General features: G+C 44.6%; 1 protein-coding gene across 2 annotated transcripts in view; it reads right to left on the reverse strand.

The window, feature by feature from the left end:
• Positions 1-3,109: 3,109 nt before the first annotated feature.
• Positions 3,110-25,810, reverse strand: part of LOC144934085 (testican-3-like) — a 213,654-nt gene continuing 190,953 nt past the window's right edge. For both annotated transcript variants that reach the window (XM_078859462.1, XM_078859463.1), the window contains 5 exons: positions 15,087-15,218; positions 10,447-10,698; positions 8,938-8,991; positions 7,738-7,875; positions 3,110-7,065 (listed from right to left, as the gene is read on the reverse strand). In XM_078859462.1, the coding sequence (XP_078715588.1) occupies positions 6,746-7,065; positions 7,738-7,875; positions 8,938-8,991; positions 10,447-10,698; positions 15,087-15,218 (896 nt within the window). In that variant the 3' untranslated portion in view covers positions 3,110-6,745. The remainder of the gene's footprint in view (positions 7,066-7,737; positions 7,876-8,937; positions 8,992-10,446; positions 10,699-15,086; positions 15,219-25,810) is intronic.

Raw genomic sequence — 25,810 nt, forward strand, 5'->3', positions numbered from 1 at the left:
ATCAACACAGGGTTTAACATTCCTTGGTGGCACCGCGTTCACTGATACGGTGTCGATGCCCGGGCGCATCTCATTACCCCGAACTACCGACCCGACTTCAATACGCACATATAAACAGCGTAATTGTTGGTTAGGTTATTTAGCGGGCGTCCATTTTAGCAAAGTTATTTAGGGGGCATCCATGCTGGTTAAGTTATTTAGCTGTCGTCCATTTTGGTTAGGTTATTCAGTGGGCGTCCATTTTGGTCATAGGACGAGGCCAAGCACGGGAAGGAAGGTCGTCCCCGAAATATTGCCTGTACGTGATGTGTTTTTTTTAAGGATCATGGATATTGACGAATGTGTGGAGTTTTATCTTGACGGTAACTGGGTTCGTGTACCGCTTCCAAGGTAGCTTCACCAAATAAAATCTGCAACCATAGATTTGTCCACGAGAGGGCATCGTGTGTCCGTGCATTGCAGTGATTAATTAACAGCATGGCCAGGTTCGAGCCAATGCGTTACGGAGTACTGCTGAACTAGGTCCCATATTTAAAAGTGAAATCAATTTCAAGGACAGTGCATACATTATCAGTCGTGTTTTTTGTTTGCATTCCGACCGCAGGTATTGTGGTCAATGCAAACATGACTCCTTGTAAAAAAGGTGTCAGTTTTGTTGCCAGATAAAAGGATAAAAAACCAATGATCATATTTTGCTACTGGCAAAGGAGGTTCCAATGGTGTAAATGCCCAACCGAGCTCTCATACTCTGATGGTGCATTGTCTTTGAGTTGTGTGCCTTTTGGCGTCATCTAGTCCTACACCATGTGAGACTAGGCTCTAAGAAAAGCTGTCTCGGGTGTGGACGAAATCAATTTCAAGGACAGTGCATACATTATCAAAGTTGTGTCTTTTTGTTTGCATTCCGACCACAGGTATTGTTGCCAATGCAAACATGACTCCTTGTAAAATAGGTGTCAATTTTGTTGCCAGATAAAAGGGTAAAAAACCAATTATCAATTAATCCGATATACACCTTCCATTGATAATTTAGGTAATTCGTCTTTAGTGCAAGATACTAGTTTTTTTTATTGTGTACTGTACCAAGGTTTTTTTAAAATTACCTTTTATGGCTACTTCGTTGCCTGGTGACGAGTGTGAAAGGCAGCTGCTGTTTGAGGGGAGGGGGTTCGCATCACCCCCTTTGTGCCCCAAGCGTCACCGTGATTAATTATTAGTAAAAAATATTGGCAGATGTATTATTCTTAATATCATTTTTTGGAAAAGGTTGGAGTGTGAGGTGCGCGTAGATTACCATCTATACGACCGTCATTGTTTACGCGGGCTTTTGTTCGAGTGTGCGCGTGAGTGATTAAGGTGGGGGTCGGGGTGTGCTAAATCCACTCGCTGCCGTTTGCGCGCAGAGTACCATCTCTACGGCCGCTACAATTTGCGAGTGATGTGGGCGTGAGGCGCGTGAGGCGCGTCTTTGCACAAAATAGCCTCAACGGCGAGAAGTGCACCCAGGGTCCTGCCGCAGGTCATCTACTTTTTCGCGTAGCATTACCATCTGTTTGCACAGCGGATTAAGGCTGATCCACCGGAGGATAGGTGTGCATAGTCATACGGCTATTTTTAGCGCTCGCCTTTGTGTGGGGTGGTGGTGTACGTGGGGAGTGTGGGATCACTCCCAGGCGGTGGTGAGCCAGCCAGCGAGCCATGTCCATCAGAGCGGGCGCTGGTGCAGGGGGGCCGATCACCCGATCGTCGGGGGCCCGGCGAGAAGTGGCCGAGGAGGAGGGGGGAGTGGAGGGGGTGGACGTCGCGCCGCTCACGGGGAGCGGGGAGGTGGGCGTCGGCCCCCACACGAGTGCATGAAACAGCTCGACAGACATCGATGCATACATCCCGTACTACTGTATGGTTCAGAGGCATGGTCAATGACAACGTCCCTGAGTAGGAAGCTGGATCCCTTCGACCAGTGGTGCCTGTGACGGATACTCCTCAATAGTCCTCATCCACTTCAGTGAACACATCACCAATGCCGAGGTCCGTCTTCGCACAGGATGCCCAGCAGTGCATAAAACGGTCAGAGCCAGAAAACTTAGGATCTTCGGACACGTTGCCCGGGCGGACGTATCAACAGATCACGCCAGAGCCCTGCGCAAGATCATTGACGGCCCACCACGGGACTGGAGGCGCCACCAGGGCAGACCATGGCTGACATGGACACACACGATTGAGGCTGAACTTTGACAACACGGCCTTCGCTTGCATTCAGCATGGCGGCTAGCGCAGGATAGGATTGCCTGGTGGCGGCTCGTGGGGAGTGTTACGCCCCGAGGGACATGCACATGTTGATGATGAGGCTGCTGGTTAAAATAGTCCATGAAATTCATCGCAACATTGCAATCCACTTTTAATAGTTGTTATTGTATTTTCTATCCAACATATGGCTGCACAATCAATGTATTAATGTTTTCATCCTATAATTCTGCATTCTTTGAACAAAATCATCTTTTCTAGATGCTCCAGGACTCCCCCTCAAATGTAATTCTTTACTTGAGGAAGGAATGTATGAGTAGGACATAAATGAGACGATACAAACATGACATCAATTCTATTGGGGCATTGAATCGGTGCATGCCTAATTATCACTATAATTATTACCGTGGCCTGCCTTCCACCATCCTATACACGTGTTCCACCCATAACAACCTACTGATCATGAGAATAGGTTTTCCCCTTTTTTCTGGGAACAAACAGGTGTTAAGATGTTAAAACACCAAACTGAAACCTTTTACAAAGAAAGACCTGCTGATCATATCGACAATTCTTTCTTGCTTCTAATTTCCAACATACAAGTTATTTACCTCATCCTACCATGAAATTCCTAGGATCCGTCCACTGTATTCACATATATCCAAAGGCCAAAATATTTGACAGCTTAACGCTGTGATAAAAAATGCTAGTGAAGCCGTAAACCCTCTGGTATGTTTCCTTTTAAAAGACAATGTCAATGAAGTCGGGGAGGCGTTTTAATTTTGTAGTTGTGGAGTGTTATGTGGCACTGATGTCAGAATACCCGCTGTTACGCAGCACAACACACCAAAGCATTAATCAAAACATATTTCTGCGTACAAAGTGGCCAAGAACACAATAATGTTTAAACCAAACGCCCGACCAATGTTTATTTTACTATATATGTTTAGCTATTGAATAGTAAGGAGATGGATACATACACAGATGGCTATATAGCTAAACACCATGCAGAATGGAGTGAAAGGGCTCAAACGCACGCACAGTCGTTCAATTCCAAAATCTAGCAAACGATAATGTTAACGAGATTCAAGGACTACATGTTTTTTTCTCTTTAGATACATTTACGAGCATACTATGCAGCTACTTACATTATTAATAGCCACCAAAACACATTAATTTGAGCCTTTAGTTTTTGACAGCAGACATTCCGCAAACCCAAAGCTTGGCATGACATTAAAAGGGAGTCTCCATCCAGGGAAAGCTGCCAGTTGTTTCCATTTCCTGAAACAAAAACCGACGTCTATAAAGAAGCTAAGTGTTTGAATATCACACGTTTATATTCATGTGACAGTCCCAGCTCTCGAGAAAAATAACAATTTAAATTCATATAGTTTCATAGGGTCACTCAAAATGTTGGGGGCAGTTTTGCACAGTATATTAATAGTGACTTGGTTTTTCATGCGTAAACCAAGTGAAAAAAAATGTGCATGCAGAAATAAAGTGCCCTGAAAATAAGAGCAGTATGCACACTCTGTAACAACTGAGTAGCTCTACTGGAGCCATGAATGTCTTGTTACATTTTACATTTAAAATGCACATGTTTATGGCCCGATAATTTTGTATTCAGTACTGTGACACCCAATATCGGGAAATGTTTTCTCCTGCCTGGGAAATTGCATATTAATCTTTAAAAAGCCATCTGTGTTTGCAGTGAGTCTTTTCCCAAAAGGCAAAGAAAAGAACTGAGTGTTTCCCTTTAAGCAAGACCTTACAGAGACACATGAATGCCCTTCCATGTAAGAATTAGAAATACAAAAGTACACTTACTGATAAAGCAGCCAGAAAAGTGTTTTAAAATGCACAAATTTATGATAGCATGTGAATAACCCTAAAACACCACAGGAAATATCCAAAAAAGTCAAAAAAGCTGAATAATATTCACAGCCTTCCCAGTAATTTCCTTTTTATTAATCTCAATACCCAGAAAATAAAATATATACGCTGTATATATATGCAATTGATATCGTAAATTAAAGAACGAACATGAAGCAATGAGCAGTTTCTTATGGAAGTCGCGGTCATATCTGCAGCACGTGTTCAGTTCCCCCGTGGTCAATGCTGGGTTTGGCCTCAGCTCTGCTCTGATGACCTCTATATATTCTACAATCCCCTGCTGGATTGCGCATGTGGTGCTTGGTAACTCTGGCGTGTGTGGGTAGTGGAGGAAGTGCACTGTCTGATAAGTGAGAGAGGGAGTGCATACTGTATCTATGAAAAAAAACAAGACTCAAATGGGACACCTTTTCTGAATTAAGCTGTCTCTGTTATTGCATTGTGCTGATTATATTATGTCCTAAGGGTTTACTGATGTTTAAATTTTATATCGGAGCAAAGTAACTTTGCAACTTATAATTTAAATGTAGTTTTGTTTCAACGGAATAATAAACTGGAAGTGTTAAATATTTCCCCGTTGATTAGTATTATCTTTTCTATTTGCTTAGAATTTTTAAAACTTACCATTAAGGTGAAGCGTGTAAATGAAACATGTCCATTTGGTTACATCACACAGCGATTGAAAAGTTTAACCCATTGTATATTTTTCTGCTCCGAAGGGTATACTAAAATCAATGGGTGTTGTTTTTTTATAATGGTAATTATAGTCAAGATCAAAATACATGATACTCTTGCGAATGATGGAAATATGTTCAGGAGCTAAATGCTAATGTCGAGATCTGCTCGCCACGATAGTGCTTCAGGAGTTCGTGTAGTTATGCGATCCCTCCGTTGAAGGAGCGCAGACTACAGTTGTTTACTATATGCTCCATAATTTGGTTGCATGGCCACAATCGAAATGTGGCTGTTTTTTATTTCAATATATTAAGGAGATGTGCACATTACCCTCTTGATGTTATGATGTGGTTGATGGTTACACCAGTGTCTTCGGAGAATGTCAAAGACAGCAGGTGCGATGTTTGGGTATCAAATGAGGATTGGTGGGATATTTGTGTCTGCTTTCTCCACACCTTCCCGCAGAGGGCAGTGTAAGTGTGTGCGAAGTGTTGCCCCTATATGTGAATCTCAAAACGCAGCTGAGTAACCAGTGGCCACTGAGGGCTATTCTTGATGCATCACAAACCGTGTGATGGGGGAATTGCCCATCTCAAAAATTCCATTACAAACTCTCTTTTCACAGGCAGCTAGAAACATCTCTCCGACAACATCACGCCAGTGACAAAACATAAGGACCTAGGGTCACTTTTAATTTTACCCCACTGACAAATGATGAATGTTGGGTTTTCTCTTCCTCTGAGTGAAAACACTCAATATTTTAAAGTCATATTTAACCACACGATGATTGAACTTTCACCTACTCTGCGCATATGACCTGGATTTACATCACAGCAGAGACCATGGTGCTACCAACTGAAACTATCAAAGTTGGTTGCTTCATGTATGTTGAACTTCTTTCGCACCGTACACAGCCAACCGTGCAAATCAAAGGTGCGAATGAATGTACATTACCCTGATTGCTTCGTGATGAACGTACATTACCCTGATAGAACAACAAACCCACTGTGTGTAATTTCTTTAGTTCAATTGTCAATAATTTCCATTAGACATCATGGGAGATTTTTTTCCTAAATCATGGAAGAGAGATGAAAATATATTATCATCCGTGTTGTCTTGTGGTACTGCACACAACACAGGTAAAACCAAGTCGCATGAATGATACATTATCGAATTAATGTCACATAGAAATTGGTTCACATCATGTTTACCCTTAATTCAAATAAAAATGTATTGGGCCAAACTTTTTTCCATTATTATAATGGCAAACAATTGGTAAATAAGTCATGGTACGTCTGAGGTGGATTTATTTTTGATCAAAACCCTATCCCATTGTAAGTGGGGCACCGTGGTGGTGAGATGTTAACTACCACGCCTGGTATACAGAAAGGTCGTGGGAGCGATCCCAACCCTGACGCTTTGACATTTCGAGTTTTCATGTTCTCCCCGTGGCCGCGTGGATTTTTATCCGTGTCCTCCTGTTTTCCCCTCCACATTCAAAAACATGCGTTTAGAGTATTTGGCTGCTATAAATTTCCACACGATAAGCCACTTAGTTGAGCTATCATTTGTGGACAGGTCGCTTCTGAAAAAGAGCTATATAGCTCAGTGGACCTAATCTGGTAAAATAAAAAGGTTAGTTTAGTTTATTGTGTCAGGAGATCAAATGTGAGTGTTATAATTTGTATTCAATATTCGACCAAACTACGAGTTTAGAGATTGGTGTGGAACTCTTTCTCTGGTGAGCCTCCAGGACAGCTCGTGTTTCAGGATTAATCATCGAACAGCAGGGGTTTCATCTGTGCCCCTTCCCCAACCAAAGCCCGTGTTCAAGCAAGGTTTCCATGTTGCCCCTACCACTGTACGTAGCCCTGCCCGCCTGAACCCCCATCCCTCCGCTGCTTCCCCCCACCCGCCACATCTAGACCCAGCTCATCTACCACACGTAGCCATCATCACTCTCATCCTCATCATCTGGGTCTTCCTCTGGTTCCACTTCCACCTCCTTTTCTTGCTCTCTCTCCCGCCCAGCCACTTTCATCTTGGTCAGATCCTCGGCCTCTGGTTTTCCACCCACTCCTTCATTTTCTTTCTCATTTCTATCATCTTCGTTGCCGTCGACATCATCATCATCATCGTCGTCATCTTCATCGTCATCATCCGTCCATTCCGCCACATCCCCGCTGCCCAGGTCGCCAGAGCCTTCCACCTCTTCCTCTTCCTCACTCGCCGTGATCTCCTCTGTCTTTCTTTCACCTGACAATATTGCACCGAGTGAGAATATGATAACGTACAATTTTGACGTGATGATGAAAATTGCTCTGCAATGCTCACAATACGAGGAATTCCTTGATTACATGCTTCTGGAAACATTTTTTGAAAGCCTCAAGGTGTAAACGAATATCAAACTGTGGTAAATCGAATGGGCTAAGATGTGAAAGCTCAGTACAGGATATTTTTTTTGTTTAGAGAACATCTAAATGTAATCGCATCTAAAGATGCTGTATGATATAGGGGACATTAGAAGAGGGGAACAGAGAGACTATGATTTATACCTGACATCTTGGGTCTAGAAACGGTGAAAATTACAAGGACATCTTAGTTTTTTTAAAGTCACAAGATCTGGAATGATGTTGCTCCAGTTCTCCAGATAGAAAAGTCAGACAGACCAAGGTGAACACCTGTGCATGTTGTGGTGCAAGAGTCGATCTGTGAGGTGCTTTAAATATCAGGATTGAAAAGTGGGAACAAACTGAAAAGGCTGTCTGTTACACTGGGGAGAAAGTTAAAGCATTAGTCAACAAGCCACTGGTACAAATACTCTCACTGACTGTTACCCGATTGTAAAACCCACCTCCACCGCTTTGGCAGGGCACATTAGTCGCCTGTTATTGTTGGGAAAAAAAGAGACAGCCTTATCAAACGTACCACAGCTGGGCTCCCCATGCAAGCGAGTGCCCGGGGTCTCCTTGCCATACTGGTCCACGCACCAGCATTGGCCTGTGCTGCCATGGCACTGCTTGGGTCCGTAGTAGCCCTGCTCGTCGCACGTGGGTATGAACCCGCCTGTGGCACAAGTCACACCGGGCTGTCACACACGGGGACGTGCAGACCCAGGCAACAGACGAGGTCCGAAAAAACCGTCGTGAGGAGGGACGAGACTAGAGACTCTGGAGACCAAATTGGACACATTTGTGCGATACAGTGAGATTGCTGCGAAGAGAAAGACTAGACCCAAGTAAGGTGTGATGAGACCATCGCGCTGTGGTCACTCAAAGATGGAAAAATTCACGAGTATTAAACATTGCTGACCATCAGATTAAAATTAGAATACTTTGGGAGCTGGAAGTACAATGGGGCCATTGCCCCTTCCGCATACAGAAATCCGCCTGCGTTACAGATGGGCACGCGCTCCACATGCCGAGCAACATGCCGTCATTGAGAGGCACGACATTTATGAGGTTGCGGACAGTAAACAATTCGCACTGCCACTCTGCAGCGCGTGGCAGTGCCGTGCCTTTCTTCTTGCAGGTTGTCTATGCATGAGTTTTGCATTATGACACAGGGATGAGAATAGTTACATGAATATACATGAGTGTATCGGGAGGATGATGAGGCAAGCAAAGGGGAACAAGTGACAAATGAGTAGGAACAAATGCTGAGAAGTGACATTGAGAGTAACTAAGAATAAATGAGAGGGGGGCACGGGTGGCGGTTGTCACCCAGCAGTGAATGCGTTGTGGGCATGTGTAAACCCATACATGTACTTAACGTAAAATGAAACATTCCCGCGCATTCGATTAAGTTGCCAATACGACCATTATACATAAATCTCCACAATGTCACTGTTCAGCATGTGCTTTAGAATGATCCATTTAAAACTTTTAATTAATATTAGAACATTTACATTACGTATCCATTTTTGACAAGTGCGGCTGATAATAAAGTATTCATTGGAATTAATATTAATATGACTCAATTGAAGACAAATTACATTTGATGAATGTAATATAGGCCTCAAATTAAAAAAAACACTAGACATGCTTCATTTAAGCATTTAATCTTCATTGCATGCCACAGCAGGCAGCCAATCATCATCGCAATTGTAATGTGAATGCATTGTCCTACCCACGAGCTTCTTGCTATGTTGAAGTTTTTCTTTCTCCGCATGGCACGGGGGCTCTGGAAAGCAAGAGAAGGACATTTAAACACGACCGCTCACTAAGTTGGGTCCACTTATTTACCTGCATTGCCATGTGTCCGTCCACACTCACTGAACACAATGCATTGGCACAACACGCCTCTGAATACTGGCAAGAGAGAGCCCCACCGGGCTTTGGCACAAGTTGCCACAGCTACACCTGAGAGTGGCATGGAACACTGGAGGAACCCTCACAGACACGGACACAGAAATTGTTGCCAAAATAAACTAGAGCCATGCCAGATCATAGTGATACATACTGCAGCCACAACAGATGTTGGTACAACAGACCGCACATTTACAGTAGCTGCTGGCACACCACAATACTGCCATAGGTATTGGCAACATTCACCACAACCACATCGATCATTGGCATGAAACGCGATACCCACGCCAGGCACTGGCACACCACATAACAGTCACAACAACTCGTGGAGCAACGCGCCACAGCCACAAAGATAACACTGTATTACAGCAACATTTTGCTGGGAGACTACATTTGGGGGCTGATTCGTGAAAGTGATTTACAGTATAATTGTAAATCTCGAAAAACTACTCATTTCTAAATCTTTTGTAGTCATTTTTGTATTACTTTAGTATAAATACATGTAAAATGTTATTCATATGTTGTTTTTTTCTGACTTTGTGAACGAAAAGACACAAATTCGCCTGTTTTCTCATTGAAAATAGATACATTTCAAAATATCACTGTCCTGGTCACAAAAGCAACGTTTGTGGGGAACAATAGCCATTTTTTTTTATTTGAAGCATTCGTGACTGCAAGGATTCATACTCTTTGGTTTTTTCGGTAAAGTCATGTAGGTAAAAAATAAAATAAATGAAAACAACTAAATTAAATCACGACGTTTCGGGCGCAACACAAGCGTCCGTCATCAGGTGGGAAAGCATGGCCTGCTGCCATGCATGGCAGTAGGCAGTAGGCCATGCATGGCCTACTACCATGCTTGGCCTGCTGCCATGCATGGCAGTAGGCAGTAGGCCATGCATGGCCTACTACCATGCTTTCCCACCTGATGACGGACGCTTGTGTTGCGCCCGAAACGTCGTGATTAAATTTAGTTGTTTTCATTTATTTTATTTTTTACCTACATGACTTTACCGAAAAAAACAAAGAGTAATAGCCATTTGCTATACTTTTTAGGCATAAGCAATTACGAAATAACACTTACTACCCAGGAACAAACATTGTATTACATAGTGTTATCGGCAAGACTCATTACAGTCACACCAGATTCTGACATAACACACTGCAGCCACTGTAGTCATTGGCACACCTACTGACTTAGGCAACAGCACGGCAGTGATGAAAGTGGGAAACGATAGGGAAAGCCTTTGTCCAGTAGCGATTAGACACGGGCTGATTGAAAAACTGACACTGGGCAGCGGCAAGAGGGCGATGAGCAACCAACACTTACTTTGGCGCTGGAAACAAAAGCACCACTCGTTGTTGGAGAGCAGGCTGTCGCTGTAGGTATCGCACTTGTCCAGGAAGGTGGAGAGGCAGGGCTCGTGTCTCTCGGGCGACTCCAGGCCACCCGCGACCCCGCGGCCAAGGCCCATGGCGCTGAGCTCACCCTGGTCCAGGAAGAGGTCGTGGTTGGAGTCCAATCGGTTGAACATCCACCCGACGTGGTCCCGGCAGATGGGCAGCATGCTGGTGTCGAAGGCTGCGCGGGTATGGGAACAGTAGTAGGTGGATATAAGCACACCTTGATAAGGGCACATCTCGGAGGTCAGTTATCTAAAGTGCAGTAGCTGCTAGAATCTTGCAGTGGGTAGAACGCATTGGTGAGATCTTGTGGCATCAGTTGTTTTGTGAACTCATATAAGGAAAGTTCTCACATTCACAAAACATACAGGTATTGCTTTGTGGGGATGCCGAGGCAAAGGGCAACTACTGATATACAAGCACACTACTTCGAACATAACCACACATGGTATGGCTTCTAAGAGGTGCTTATATACAGATGATTCTGCATTAGGAAACCCTATGACACGAGGTGGATCTGCAGCATTGCTCCAAGCGATGCTCATGTTGGCTCGGTTTTCGGTCAATGGCACAGAGTGGTGTGTGGTGCGCTACAACAAAAACTACAATGTGTATTGCAACAACAACAAAATGGAACGGTCATGATTGGGGATGCATGTTTAATTATAACACTGTGTAACAAAAACATTTTTGTTCCTGGGTAGTAAGTGTTATTTCCTAATTCCTTATGCCTCAAACGTACAGAAAATGGCTTATTCCCCACAAACTTTGCTTTTGTGACCAGGACAGTGATATTTAGAAATTTACCTATTTTCAATGAAAAAATGGGTGAATTTGTGTTTTTTCGTTCACATACAGTCCTGGTCACAAAAGCAAAGCTTGTGGGGAATAATATCCATTTTAAATACTTTTTAGGCATAAGCAATTAAGAAATAACACTTAGTACCCAGGAACAAAAATTGTGTTATATAGTGTAATTATTGATTTCAATGAAAGGGAAGCGCCTGAAATGTCACATCCGGCAAAGGACTTGCATTTCTGAGGCTAACACGAAGGTTGGTGTTTGACTCACTTTGGAATCAATGCTTGGGATGAAGTGTTATTTCCCTACGCAGAGTAATTAACGAAATGCCCATAATGCCACACATTGCAGGACCCATTCCACATGGTTACATAAAATTAAATGCTTGGTAATTAGTGATGGCAGCTGTGATGTGTTATAGACCATGGGTTTGTTTGCTCGTGTTACTGTTTCCAATGGCATGGTGAACGATGGGCTGACACTGTGTGCCTGCTAACGTCACCTTCCTTCATTATGGCGATCATCATCTGCACAACACCACGATGCATAACATTAGCAAATCTGTGTGTATTGATAAAAAAAATCTAATTTCCTGCTCTATTTGAAGAAGCAGTGAGAAATAGCCAGCCTTTACAAAAGTCACTTTTGTATTTTGTGTCCAGTGATTAGTTTCGTTGTACAATTTCCTCTCTGTCTTCTTGTTAAATTATAACCGTCGCTTGACTTAAAGCTTTTGTGACTGCAGGAATTCATATTCTTTGGGTCTTTTGGTAAATTCACATTGATAGGTTCAAAAAAAATAAAATGTGTTATTTTTTGTTATTTTGTTTGAACCTATCTACGTGACTTTACCGAAAAACCCAAAGAATATAACCGTTTCGATTTAAAGCTTTCGTGACTGCAGGGATTCATCTTCTTGGTTCTTTCGGTAAAGTCACGTAGAAGGGAAGTAATAAAATAATAAAAATAAAACATAATAAAACAATTCTCACGACGTTTCGGCCACAACGCAAGCAGCCGTCCTCAGGCGAAGAATGAGAACATTATCAAGCTAGGAGCTTATATAGGTGTTGCGAGGAGGAGCGCCTTAACAAAAGAATGTGCATATGAAGAGGAATTTAGCATACCAATGGACAATGCGTAGGAGGTGGGCGGAGGGGTTTCAAAGTCCCATTATGCCCATGCATTATGCAGGATCAACAGCACCACGGGGGGGCGCAAGGAACAGCGTTAATAAAGGAAAGGAATGCTAGTGATATGTAGCTGCATTTACCAAACAACCACGTAGAAAACCAAAGCAAAAACTACATAAAAAACTAAAATATAAACTGAAACTTACTATACTCTACAATAAGCTGAGTTACTAACAACAAATAATAAATTACAATTCTACGTCGTACTGTATATACTAAGAGAATAAAGTTTAGATGGAAGTATATTATATACTTCTTACGACGTAGAATTGTAATTTATTATTTGTTGTTAGTAACTCAGCTTATTGTAGAGTATAGTAAGTTTCAGTTTATATTTTAGTTTTTTATGTAGTTTTTGCTTTGGTTTTCTACGTGGTTGTTTGGTAAATGCAGCTACATATCACTAGCATTCCTTTCCTTTATTAACGCTGTTCCTTGCGCCCCCCCGTGGTGCTGTTGATCCTGCATAATGCATGGGCATAATGGGACTTTGAAACCCCTCCGCCCACCTCCTACGCATTGTCCATTGGTATGCTAAATGCCTCTTCATATGCACATTCTTTTGTTAAGGCGCTCCTCCTCGCAACACCTATATAAGCTCCTAGCTTGATAATGTTCTCATTCTTCGCCTGAGGACGGCTGCTTGCGTTGTGGCCGAAACGTCGTGAGAATTGTTTTATTATGTTTTATTTTTATTATTTTATTACTTCCCTTCTACGTGACTTTACCGAAAGAACCAAGAAGAAAAATATAACCGTTTCTTGCAAAATAGGCATTGCTGCATGAAAGAAACAAAACTGCCATAATCAACGCATATGATCGTTTTAATCCAAGGCACGTTGAGGTTAATGCCATAAAGCTATGCAGTATTAGCATCACGTTTATATAATAAGAAAACGGATTGGGCATATTATCTATTATGCGAGTGTCTGGCTTATAACTTGGGCATTAGCTAATTCCGTACTGGATAAAGTGGTGCATTAATAATTATGTGCAGGGGTAGTGTTATATGTGGCAGATAGGCAGAAGTTAAAGTAGTGGGTAGCCAGTGGATAAAATGGTTTATAGGTTGTGAGTAGAATGATTGGTATGTGTGTTTGGTGGTGGTGAGTGGTGTCTTGAAGTTGGTATATAATGTGGTGGATGGTTAGTGTGTAGGGTGGTAGGTCGGTAGTGGACAGAGTGATGGGTAGTGGGTAAAGTCGTGTATGAGTAGTTGCGAAGGTGGTTGGTAGGTAGGTAATGACTAGGGTCGTTTGTAATGATTGGGTTATGCGGTGGGTGGGTAGTGGGCAGGCTAGTGCATGGAAATGTAGTGCATAGTTTGTTGGGTGGGTTGTGGAGAGGCTACTTGGCATATATTGAGGTATGGATGAGGGTGGTACAAGATAATTGAGAGTTCCAGACTTTAGGTTAACCTACAGACACGAGACGTCATGACATCAGCTCACAACAACCCACAAATAAAAATGTATAACATGTGAAAAATTATCAGAGAGGGTTGAACAGGCTATGTGCTGACCCTGAGCTCCAGGCAATACAATTTTATTTTGTTACAAAGCATAGTCTCGCTTAATATACTGGCTGTCAGCTTGTTACTTTAATCTTGAAGAGAGTGTGTATATTTGTTTTTTTATGTCCTGGAATAAATTTCAGCCTCGGTAGAAATGTAATTTTGTGCTTTGGTGTTATTTTTGAGTGAATCATAATTAGCACATGACAGCTTTTAACATTTTAGGTAAATGAGACATTAAGAAAACACAAAATAATCAAGGAAAAAAGATTTTTGCATTTAGATCACTGAGCATTCAACATGTCAAAATTTACAATACATTAAATGCAGATTCATTTAAACTTAGTTCATACATATTTCGTTGCATTGAGCCATTCGCGCAAAACTACAATGTTTCTACTCTTTTTACACTCATGTGAATGGAGGGATTGCATACATTATAATTTTATTATAATTTTCCAAAATACCCCACTGCAGGTATATTTTCGTGTTGTCTGCACTCCACTTGTCACCTGCACAAGGTCACTTGCAAATTAGACTCTCCTGTTGTATTTACTTCTGAACTCTCAATCGGAAAGATCTCAAGTTCAATTTAAATTCAGAAATTTACTCAATGCATCATTTCCACAGGCTCAATCAAATAAGTACTACTTTTGGGAACGTCAAGAGCGATTCCCTTATGGAGAGACTGGCCCTTGTTGATAGGCATGTGTGATCTCCGATGCTCGCTCAGGGCCACCGACGGAGATGAATGCCACCCCACACTACATTGAAAATAAAGACACTTTGACAATCAGTGGAGTGTGCAGGCTGTGCAACTGCGCCAATGCCCACAGGCTGGAGGGGCACTGGCACTGCGGTACGTAGAAGGGAGGCGAGGCATACAGGAAGACCCATTTTATGTCTTGCACCAGGGCCCATGCGAACCAAACGATGCCACTGTTTGATGTGATGCCTTTACCTATTCATCCTCTTGCCCTTATGGATAAGGATTTAGTTGTACCTTCCCCACTCCCCTTCTCCCCCAACACCCCCCTCCCCCCCCCACAGGCACTCACCGGTGGGGTCCGTGGGCTGCGCGTGGCCCCCAGTTTCTCTCGCTGCATTGGTGACCGCTTGCTGGTGCAGAACACGGAACCAGTCCTTGAGGCGTGACGCCATGTCCGTCAGCTCACGGTCCGAGCACACGTCTGGTGAGGGGAGATAAATTGTTTTCGTCGGGGAAAGGGGGGCAGAGAAGAATACGGTTCTGATGAGAATGGCCTTGAGATGGTCTGGGGGCTCAGAGCAATGAGCCAGTACCCATGAGATTAGAGGTTTGAATCCGGGGAATCCAGCCTGTGATTAAACCGTGTAGTGCGTATCGTATTACATTTAATTTCTACACTTAATTTGGTTTATTCTAGCTCGTTGGATAACAAAATATATGCTTTTAATTGTCACAGTGTGAACACTTTTAAGGCAGGGTATTTGAAAATGTGCACCACCATCACCTAGCTTGGATGCAAGGCATAATCGCCTCAAATGCACGGACAAGAAGAGAAAGACACCAGTCTATGTCCATATTTTGACTTTGTGCAGCGTGAAAGCAGGGCTGTCAATTGTTATTGGCCCCCAGGAGAAGATAGGCTCAACCGGTTGTTAAGTGAATGACCTTTGACATTTCTAAGGACCATTACATCCTGAAATCGATCAGAGCCCAACGAGCCAGAATCTGCGAGTTTCAATTTCTCAGGTGTTGAATTTGGAATGTTTTAATCACACTTCAAAAGGTAGCCGAGGAAATGTCTGTTAACACTTCCCCTTCAATTACCAAAGCCATTGACTGTTTTTTCTGTGGTATGTGTTTGTGTGTGAGACGTGAATGTTGTGCGTATGGGTGTGTACACTTTTGTGAGTGTGTGATCAGTGTGGGGAGCGGTGGTGTAGATTGGGGTTTTCACTATGCTATGAACCCTGTGAAGTTAGTTTAAGTCCCGTATTTATCTGAACTGGTTCTTGGCCTTCCCAAGGTCAACTCGGCCTCAAATAAGTACCTAGTGCTGTGTTTATGGAGCAGGACTGGGAAGACAGTGGCGGTCCGGGTGTGGCATTGGCCACACCACCCGCTCTCCTGGGCAATACCAGCCGTAAAATAGGTGTTCTTCACTGCCAGAACTTGTCTAAGCAGAATATGTAGGCTATACTATGAATGGACTTTGTCGTTGTGTGTGGTGAGTGTACAGTGTTGTGCTTGTCAGTGTGTCACATTTAATGTTGTGTGGCAGGTAATGAAAAGGAAATCCGCCTAAAATGCCCGAGGAATGACATTTTCAGAACGACCAAATTGATATTCATTACTTTATCCCTGCTGCGCGCCAAATTAGTGTCACGCGATTTTAAACCAGGCGCTGACCTCACATGCACCATGCTCCATTTGCTCATACTGTTTATTTAACCTCCCTGCACAAAACACATCGTTCCACTTGGCATCAATTAAAATCAATTATGTATGAAAGTGTAGAGACACATAATGTGGTCTCTACGCTGTTGCACCAGCCACAGGGCTGGAGGGGCACGGAGCACCGGGAACCTCCATTGGAGGATGAGAGGACACGTGACTGGGAGCGGGGAGCTCAGGTCGGGACACAGAGAGGGGGCGTGGCCAAGGGCGGCAGGGGATAAAGGGGGAGCGCCGAGGGGATTCAGGGCTCGTGTTGGGGGATCGATGCAAGAGGACTCGCGCTACGTTCTTCAGGGGTCCGCTCTTCGTCTTCGCGTAGAGTTAACTAGAAGTCGTGGGTTCTGTAGCGTGTGATTTACAGACCCGTTCGCTAGCTAACTCACACACACATAGTAACCAGTATAGGACAGCATAGCCATACTTGACAGTTTAGAACCCGGTGATCAGTGAGTTGTTTATTAAAATAATTGCTTCTGTCGAACAGTGTGTGTGCCTCAGTAATTGCACATGCTACAAAAGTATAAAAAACTGTACTCTTTTACATAGTGGAATCTGTCAAGCGCAGATTAAGATATGTCTCCACGTTAGATCTCCAGCCATGATTAAGCATATATTCTAATCCAAATGTAGCTCTCTCTAACTCACACACACCAAGAACTCCCTTCCCTTCATCATTTTTCTGCAAAATGGTTAATCATATAGACCTGTTTTGCTGGGAGCATATGTGTATTCCATATGTTGCTCCACAATATTTGTAGAATTGGCATGTTCGTTCAAACCAGTTGTTTTAAACTTGACTCAAATTTAGAGAAAGTGTGCTCATGGAGCAGTAAACGGGTAAATATTTACGGCTTATAATGAGCTTTACAGAAATCTACGACGAAGTAGAAAGTACCCAAATGCAGCCAAAATCATCATCTTCAAAACCACTCTTTTATTTAAAAAAAACAAGTGAGCTCTATAGGACAGATTTACATTTGCATGTTGTCTATATAGAATTGTTTATGAACATTGTATTCAGTCTGCAATTAACTTCCTGAATGAGTAATTAATTGAAACACCAGTTTGTTCTGGCAGCTGGACATGTCTGGTATGGATGGTGCGGTTTAAATATTAAATGATGACAATCATGATAATTTTGAACTCGTGACAAAATGGCCGTTGACATTTACGGCAATGCTGGCGATCAATAAAGTGCGAAAAAGAGCTTCAAAACTCATCCAGTATAAATAATGAATCTGATTCTGATTCAAAAAGTGAGGTTCTTCAACGACACATGAATCGAGCCCCATGCATCTCGATGATCCACAATATGCACCCATGGGAGACTTCTTTCTCAAAGAAGGATTTAAAGTGGGCGATGGCGCAAGAATGAAAAGTGTTAATACATCGTCACCCCAGGTTGGCTGTTTAATTTGGTGTTGGGTTCATATCGATGCGGGGCGACACAGAATCAGCTGATCATTCCAGCTCCCAACAGCAAACATGACCTCAACCCTGAACTGTTCCCACAGTCTATTAAATTCATCAGGCCCTGCGTGGCTGGAAGATCATTAACTTGCAATGGGAGCACAACTCGAGGCGCCGCGGTCGACACAAGTTTCAATAATTCAGCCTGAGGCTTAGAAAAAGCATCTGCATTATTAATTAAAGCTCACTTATTTTCCTGATTAGTTCTAACGGCATTGTATGATTTCATACTTGCTCAAATACTCGTGTAATGTTTTCTTCATTCATTTTGGTTCACTTGATTAAGCAAAAACGAGCAGGAAAACAAAAGCTGGTCATCACTGTCGGAGGCATGCAAAATAAATGGAATGGATGAAAACAGTCGGTGGCCATGCTTATATTGACAAGCCCACAGGACAGAATGTTTTTTTGTTTAAGTGATCGTGGATCAGAATCAGAACCTTTATTTATCCTTGAGAAATCCGATGAGCTATGAAGTTCTTTTTCACAAATGTCCAGTAGGGGTGGGTCAGAAAGTTACAACACAATACAACAAAGTGTTGGAGTGCAAAGTATAAGAAAAGATAGCAAATTACTAAAATAAAATACATATTATAGATAAAGTATATAAGTTTAAAACTGCATAAGTACACCAATTCCCCAAGCTTGGGAAAGGCAACAAAACAACAACAACAACACAGTCCCAGACCACACCAACACATGCACACAGTTTATAAAAAAAAGAATTGCATATTAAAATGTAACTATCGATACATGACTTAAAACTTTCGTGCTTGCAAGAATTCATATTCTTTGGTTCTTTTGGTAAAGTCACATAGATGGAGAAACATGATTTTGGAAATATTTTTTATTACCCCTGCTATGTGTAATAAAGGACTCTTTCACTGTCTGTCTCCGTTGTCCTTTATTTGGGTTCTTACAACTTTGTCCCACACGGCCCTCGCTCAGAGCCTTCCACTTGGCAGCTTGACAGCTGCCGTCGCTCACGTAGCCTTTTCTCCCCGCTCCCGATGCAGCTCCGCTGCTGGCTTCCCTCTTAGCCTCTCCGCCTTTGTGCAGTCTCTCAGCTGCTCTCTCTGCAGCCCCACCGCTGCTCTCCGTCTCCCCCGTGCCCGGACACCGCTGGCCAACGGTGCCGAGTCCCGTCCTGTGGCGATCGCGCCACTCTCCACTCTCTGCCCTGCGTGGACTCCTCCCGTCTTTATTCTTACACTCTCCTCCCGTCTCTTCCGGTTACCGCCCGTAAGAGCTTTCCCCTCTCCCCCACGTGACCTAACCCCTCCCCCCGTTACGTCATATCCGCGAGGCCGTTTACGCCCGCATTACATATGTATGGCAAGGTGATGGTTTTGATAGGATCATCATATGGCTCCTTCCTCATGGTAGGGGTGATGGCTTTGCGGATTGTGTAGTCAGAATATCCATTCGCCTTGAGAGCTTGGTGTACGTGTCTGAGTTCAATGGTTAAGTGTTCATGGTCGGAGATACATTGAGTTCTATGGTGCAGAGTTTTGATGAGGGAATTATTCTGGGATGGATGGTGGTGGGAATCAGGTTTTAGGTAGGCATCAGTATGGGTTGCTTTCCTGTAGACAGAATGGCTCATTGAGCCATATGGTCTCTTTTCGATTAGGACATCCAAGAAGGGTAGATTGCCATCCTTTTCTACCTCCATGGTGAATTTGATAGCTGGGTGTATGGAATTGATGTGGTTGAAGAATTGGTTCAGAGCTGGTCGGCCATGTGGCCAGATGGAAGAGGTACGTGGATGACACGTTTGTCATCTGGCCACATGGCTGACCAGCTCTAAACAACAATGAAAGAGCCATTCTGTCTACAGGAAAGCAACCCATACTGATGCCTACCTAGTACGGTTTAAAAGAAGTTCAACATACATACAAAGCGTTGGTGCTGCAATGGCAAAGGCTTTGTTATATATTCTTGTTCTTGGAAAAGTTAAAAAGCAATTAATCAGACGTCTTAGGTTTCTTGGGTTTGACATTTAAGTTAACTAAGTATCGTGCAGATTTGCCAATAAGGATATTATGAATGAATAGGGTATAATGTAGTTTTATTCTTGCATTTAGTGATATGAGATTTAATTGTAGGTAGAGGTCTCAACGGTGAGTCCTGTATGGTACATCCAGTGCAAATAAACGATTGAATGATAAAGCGGGTGTAGTCTGTTTCGTGTTTCATTTGTAGCTGCTCTGTAAGCCGTGTCAATGTAGTCAACAGTGGTGGAATGATAGCTTAATCAATTTGCAGGTACAAACAAATGGATAAACAATGTTTGTTTCCGTATAAAACCCCAGTTTAAATTTAATTTTATTTGAGATGTGATCAATATGAGGTTGAAATGTAAGTGTTTAATCAATCAGTAAACCCAAGTACTTAAGGCACTTCGTTTGTTCAATAATGTTGTTTCTAATATCCGTAATCGGCGAAGGGCATGAAACTGGATTTTGGTTTGAAAAAAATTACGTGATCTTCATTTTGTATTGATTTAGGCGCAATTTTAATGATGACAATTGATACTGATTTAAGTAGAACTCGTGTTGGAGCCTTTGTTTGACTTTTTTTGGAGATTTACCCGATGCTGGCATGAAAGTGTCATCAGCACAGAGATTTAGTTCAGAGTGATTTAAGTTTAGTCCAAGATTATTTAAATATAAGGAGAACAGAATTGGACTGAGCACGGAACCTTGTGGAACACCCTTTGTTCTTTTTATATTTGTGGTTTAAGAGTTACCTATCAGGCCGTTCTCAAAAGACCAACTTGGTCAATAGAGTCTTGTGAGTAGAATATCATTATCAGCAGTGTCAAAGGTTTTTGACAAGTCAAGGAATGGTGCACAGCAGTAGTGACCCTTATCCAGGTTACTGAAGAGAAAATGAAATAATACATCAACCATTGCTGTGGTGGTGCAGGAATCCTCTCGAAAATAACACTTTACTGTGCAGGAAATATTGTTTTTTAGGCAGCAGTTTATTTGTGATTTGAGTATTTTTTCGAATAATTTAGTAACTGGTGAAAGAATAGAGATTCTTATATAATTATTAGGATCTTCTTTGGAGCCATTTTTATATACTGAACAGATAGGTGAGTACTGACCTACTGTGTTCAGCCCTCCGTCATTCTGTAGTGGAAATCCACATTCCTATGATGGGGGATGAGTCTTTCTATGAAGCAACTGCTGTTAAGTTCCCATGTAGCGGTACCCGTTTAATCACGAAGGGTTAAGTTTGTAGTGACATAGAACGGTCACTACTGTGTTGGCCCGTACGAGGGCTGGGGGCCCCAAGGGGGTGCCTGGGGGGTCACGTGCTGGAGGGATCCGGACCTTCCCAGAGGTGGGGGAAGTGAGGCGTGTCCTGGGAAGGGAGGCGTGGCCTGGAGAGAGCCAGCCACGCCTGGGCGGAGCCGGCCACGCCAAAGCAGATATAAGCGTGGTGTGAACGCAGAGCAAGGCTGTTGTACTGTACTCCAAAGTGAAGACATCATCGGTCGTCAAGTCCCGAGTCGTCGTCCTGGGCCAGGCAGGCCGTTGCCTGCCTGGTCCAGTCTGTGTCGTGTTCCAGAGTGTTAGTGAGTTGAGGAAGGTGCTCACCACCTTATGTACAGTGTTATATTACTTACCGTTTAATAAATAGTGTTGCCTCCAAGCTGCGTGTGCGTGCACCTAATTCGAACCTACTACATTTGGCGTCAGAAGTTGTGGAAATATAAATATTGCTAGGTGTTATCCTAGGGAAGTAAAATGGGCACATGAAAAACAAAGACAAAACTCATCTGGACGCCTTCGTACGACCGGGATGGTGTGACGACCATCCTTCGGACAGCCCCGGGGATGGCAGCCCCGGTGACAGAGAGAGAGAGATGGCGCTGCACGCGGAGCGGCGGGACTGGCATCGCACCGCTGCTTCGCCGCCATCGGGAACGGAGCGATGGAGCCGCGGGGAGAGGACACCGTCGTCTCTGCGGGGGCTGGCGGGGGGAGGCCCAGGCATGCGGGCCACGCGGTGGGGCCGCCAACTCGGCGGCTGATCGTGGCGCGGTTCCCGCCAAAACGCCACTCCCGCCAACTCGAGGGCTGGTCGGGGCGCGGTTCCCGCCAACTCGAGGGCTGGTCGGGGCGCGGTTCCCGCCAAAACGCCGCTCCTGCTGCCGAAATTCCGCTCCCGCCGACATCAACGCCTGCAGAGGGGGAGTTCCAGCCTTCTGCTCGAGCGCGAGAGGTGGATGGGTTCGCAAGAGCAGGCCGTGTTCACCATGAAAGATTCTTCGGGCTGTTCCAGTGCTCCACCTTGCCGCCCTCCGCTATTCACAGTTTGCCAGGCGAGTCGTGACATGACAAGCACCCGGCCCCAAGAAAAATAATAATAACTTCACCCATCTTGCGTGTGCCGGGTTGCGATCGCGGGTGTTTTTTTTTTAACTCGCTGGTTTGCGGAGTGTGTTTGTCCGGTTGTGTGCGTGATAAATTGACGCGGCTTCCATGCGGGTGTCTGCTTGTAACGGCGTTGTTAAATACGGCGTCGAGATCGGTATCTTCTGGGTGTAGTTAATGATTAATTCGTTGTTGGTGTCCCGAGCTCCGTTGATATGCTGTAGGTTGCCGTGTTAACGACTCGTGTTGTTACATCGTTTTGTTGCGAAATCGCCATTGTTATTGTGTATACTGTATGGAGTTTCGCTCGTGATTGTCACGTGTAACTGTAAGAAACTTTGATCGTCATTGTTGCCAAGGTACAGACCGTATGAAGCTTTGCTTGGAATTGTTAACAGGGTATGGAATGTTGGGTACTTGCTTGTGATTATTTACTATGTACGGATTGTCTGGAGTATTGATTGTGTGTGTTGCCATGTGGGGACTGGATGGAGCATTGCGCCAAATGATTGACTGTACGAACTTCGTATACTACATATACTGTATTAATCAATTCGGCGATTTTTGACGTTTGTGTCTAGTTTTTTTTTGCTCTCAAAATTCGAATGCCCTGAGTCCCATGGTTAATGTTGAAGGGTATTTTGAAATGACAGGTTCGCTTTGTTTCAAACTCACTGGTTGGTTCCTGTCCGTTGTTTCACAGATGATGTATTTTGTGCGGGAATGCTCCTTGTGTAATACATGGATCGGGGGTGCGTTTCCGTTAATTGCCGTCAAATTGCGTTGCTCTCTCCACTCGGTTGGTACAGCTGCATGCTGCAATGCGAGTCTCGGAGATGATGTGTACGGATACGGGATGTGAGGTGTATTGTTGTGACCATTGAATATTCGGGATCGTCACAAATTGTGCTTACCTGTTCGGCATTGGATCAGTTCTGTGGGGGATCATAATTCAAACTGTATGTTGTGATGGTGTTAAATTGTGATGGTGACATGCTGCCAGGGATTTGGAATTGTGCTGCTGGCTGTCACCTATCTTGGGGCGCAGGTCCTGACCAGGATGGCCCAGTGAGTGTTGCGTGTCTAACATGAACATTGTGGTCCCGTCATGCTATGGCTGACGGCTTGACCTGACAGCCCGGAGATTGAAACACTCCGTGGTATGTCTAGCCTAGTGGGCTGTGCGCTCACAGGGCTCGGAGAGTGTGGTCCCGTCATGCAATGGCTGACGGCTTGACCTGACAGCCCGGAGATTGAAACACTCCGTGGCATGTCTAGCCTAGTGCGCTGTGCGCTCACATGGCTCGGAGTGTGTGGTCCCGTCATGCAATGGCTGACGGCTTGACCTGACAGCCCGGAGATTGAAACACTCCGTGGCATGTCTAGCTTAGTGGGCTGTGTGCTCACATGGCTCGGAGAGTGTGGTCCCGTCATGCAATGGCTGACGGCTTGACCTGACAGCCCGGAGATCGAGACACTCCGTGGCTTGTCTAGCCTAGTGGGCTGTGCGCTCACATGGCTCGGAGAGTGTGGTCCCGTCATGCTGTGTTTGACGGCTTGACCTGACAGCCCGGAGATCGAGACACTCTGTGGCTTGTCTAGCCTTGTGGGCTGTGCGCTCACATGGCTCAGGGAGTGTGGTCCCGTCATGCTATGGCTGACAGCTTGACCTGACGGCTCGGAGGTTGAGACCCTCCGAGGCGCGTTGAAACAGTGGGCTGGAGATTCGTAAGGTTCAGGTGGAGTTGTCCTGTTACGTTGAGACTGTATCCCTCAGTTGTTAGGGTGCATGTTGTGCAGTGAGTGAACGATGGGTCGTCTCAGCTCGGTCGGTACAGCTATATGCTGCGATGCAAGTCTTGGAGAGAGACTGGGTTAAAATCCCACCGATATGGCCGACGCGTGCTGCTGGTTGTGACGCCGCGTCGGAAAGGCGGTGGGGTGGTAACATGGAAATTCCCCCCCCGATATGGCCGACGTGGGCTACTGGTTGTGACGCCGCGTCGGAAAGGCGGTGGGGTGGTAACATGGAAATTCCCCCCCCGATATGGCCGACGCGTGCTACTGGTTGTGATGCCGCGTCGGAAAGGCGGTGGGGTGGTAACATGGAAATTCCCCCCCCGATATGGCCGACGCGTGCTACTAGTTGTGACGCCACGTCGGAAAGGCGGGGGGGGGTGCTAACGGGTGACTGTCATTGCATGCGTGATTCTAACGCGGGGGGGGGGGGGGGGGGGGGGCTGTGCTGGAGCGTAAGTGGGTTAGCCAGTTTTCATGTATATTTGTTGTTAATTCCCCGTTTTCTATGCGGTTCCCTTTTACCCTCGTCGATTCTGTATATATTACGTGATTGTATTTCTTATCGGTCGCCGGTCATTTATTGATGTTGCTGGTTCGGAGGCACACCTTTTCGATGTTTCACAGTTGTGTTACAGCCGGGGACGGCTGTGTGTTTATACAGGGGGGGGTGATGTAGTGACATAGAACGGTCACTACTGTGTTGGCCCGTACGAGGGCTGGGGGCCCCAAGGGGGTGCCTGGGGGGTCACGTGCTGGAGGGATCCGGACCTTCCCAGAGGTGGGGGAAGTGAGGCGTGTCCTGGGAAGGGAGGCGTGGCCTGGAGAGAGCCAGCCACGCCTGGGCGGAGCCGGCCACGCCAAAGCAGATATAAGCGTGGTGTGAACGCAGAGCAAGGCTGTTGTACTGTACTCCAAAGTGAAGACATCATCGGTCGTCAAGTCCCGAGTCGTCGTCCTGGGCCAGGCAGGCCGTTGCCTGCCTGGTCCAGTCTGTGTCGTGTTCCAGAGTGTTAGTGAGTTGAGGAAGGTGCTCACCACCTTATGTACAGTGTTATATTACTTACCGTTTAATAAATAGTGTTGCCTCCAAGCTGCGTGTGTGTACACCTAATTCGAACCTACTATAAGTTTCCCCTTCATCTACCCAGGATGTTAACGTGCCTTTCCATTTTCAGAGCTCATGAACCTGACAAGAAAATGATCAAAAGTACGTATATTTAACACTAACAGGCAAAAGCCGCCAATTTGTAACACATCTGCCAGCGTAAATCAATAAAAAACAATACAAGGAAAGCGATAGCGACCCACTGTTCATTGAGGACGAGACCACAGGCAGCCGAGCATGGCATAATATATGCAGCTTTAAATTTAAACAAGACACAGGTTTTGCGAACAAGTGAAGCAAAACATAAAAAAATGGTCGAACGGCAGAGCAAAAAGAACCATAAAATATGTGCGTTTCTGGAAATATTTAAAGCTCGCAAAAAGGAAATACACTCATTCAGGGCCTAGGGTTAAGTTACTGAGCAACTGCCCGTGGGACAAAAGTAGAATAAAATTAACCAGCGAAGTGGCGTGTAGCATGGAAATAACAAAACTGTATTCATCGACAGTGACTCTCAGGAACATCGGCAATGACTCACAATGACTATGGGTATAATGGCACTGGATATGGTGA

This window comes from Lampetra fluviatilis, chromosome 9, assembly GCF_964198595.1.
Source record: "Lampetra fluviatilis chromosome 9, kcLamFluv1.1, whole genome shotgun sequence".
Lineage (NCBI taxonomy): Eukaryota > Metazoa > Chordata > Hyperoartia > Petromyzontiformes > Petromyzontidae > Lampetra > Lampetra fluviatilis.